The following is a 1,539-nucleotide window of genomic DNA, read 5'->3' as shown; positions in this document are numbered from 1 at the left end:
TTCTGATGAAGAAACAAACTCATCTACATCTTGGATGGACTGAGGCTGAGTAAACTTTCAGCAAATTTTTGTTTCTCATTCTTCATTTCGTTTCACGCCGCTCTCACGCTCTGTTTTTATTTTTTCTGAGCAGATGACTCTGTTCTTTGTGGCCGTGATCATGGCCGGTCTGAACGTGCAGTGGTTTTGTCCATCTGCCACAGAGTGCATGCTGGTCATGCAGGAGATCGAGAAGGAACACGGTCTGGGGAATCAGGTGGGTATGAGCTTCAATAAGGAAGGATACGCCAAACTCCGTGAACAGGACCCAAAATACAAGGAGCACAGGACCACCTTCTACCGCTACCATGGTCTGTCCAACCTCTGCAACCTTATAGGCTTTTTCTCCACTACCATCAATCTCATTTACCTGGCCCTCCATTTGGGAACTATATGAGTGTGTTGTGCGTTTATGAGAAAGAGTCCAGTCAGTGTATGTTCTCTTTTTCTGTCAGAATGTTTTATATAACAATAATGCTTCTAGTTTTTATACAACAAGAGTTTTTAGTGTTCTTTAAGGTTAAAAGAACCAAATTCAGAAGTGAAGCCAAAAGTGAAAAGTTGATTTTGTATTCACACTGTCCAAAAAAAATTGGACTCGGATCTCGATTTAGTCCGTTTTATTTGTGACCGGGTTTCAGTCCATTTCAGCCCAATTTGTCCATGACTTTCCTTTGAAATCTTTCTATATAAGGAATAATTCTTGTGACTCACTCTCAGACAATGTATAAAACGCATATTTTTATGTCTGGATTTATTATGTAAACATTTCCAGCCATATTAAATGATATTATTATGGATGTTAACAGTATTTCTCCCTACTTTAAAAGGCTTCAAAGTGGGTAATTGCATTGAATCTTTTGTTTATAATGAACAGACTGTCTGTTTAAACATGCATTAGTGATAATATAGCTGTTTGATTGTTTAAACAATGTGTTCTAATTTGTTGGTGAAGTATAATTCTTATCTGCTCTTGCCTTAATGCTTCACAATGTGAACAATACATATATTTTCCCACTAGAGGGCTGTTTGTGGAAAGGCTTATGTAAATGAGAGGACCAATGTTAGAATGGTCGATCATAAAATGCTGTTTACATTTCCTATAGAATGAATGACACTAAAATGGCAATTAAACACTATGGAAAAGCAATGAATAGTAACTGAACCTTTGATCATCTTTGTAAACATGATGTTTGAACAGCAAAGTAAACGTCCTTTATTACTGGACATGGAGGATGGTGCTGTTGAAGATTGAGTGACATACAAATGTGATTTATTATTATTATTTTTTTTTTTTGCATATTCAAGCCTTTGCTATGAAGATCTGTTGAGTTACTTTTTTCCCCTTTTAATTATAAGAATGCAAACGTTATTTGTGCGTGTTTGTGTCCATTGCAAACGGACAGTTTTTTTTTATTGACCCTGAACAAGCATTTATTCAGTTAAAGAAATATCAAACACCTATGTATGTTGAGTTTCAATTAAAAAATAAATACAGTT

At 35.7% G+C, this 1,539-nt stretch overlaps 1 protein-coding gene across 1 annotated transcript; it reads left to right on the top strand.

The window, feature by feature from the left end:
- Positions 1 to 133: 133 nt before the first annotated feature.
- On the top strand, positions 134 to 857 carry LOC107683028 (transmembrane protein 205-like; the record flags this gene model as incomplete). The annotated part of the gene is made up of 1 exon (XM_016479122.1): positions 134 to 857. A coding segment is annotated over one exon (303 nt), but the record flags the coding sequence as incomplete, so codon positions are not given.
- Positions 858 to 1,539: the final 682 nt, after the last annotated feature.

The sequence above is a fragment of the Sinocyclocheilus anshuiensis genome, unplaced genomic scaffold (genome assembly GCF_001515605.1).
Source record: "Sinocyclocheilus anshuiensis isolate Anshui unplaced genomic scaffold, SAMN03320099.WGS_v1.1 C32826725, whole genome shotgun sequence".
NCBI lineage: Eukaryota > Metazoa > Chordata > Actinopteri > Cypriniformes > Cyprinidae > Sinocyclocheilus > Sinocyclocheilus anshuiensis.
Note: the sequence above shows the minus strand (reverse complement) of the source record. Positions and strands in the feature narration are given on the sequence as shown.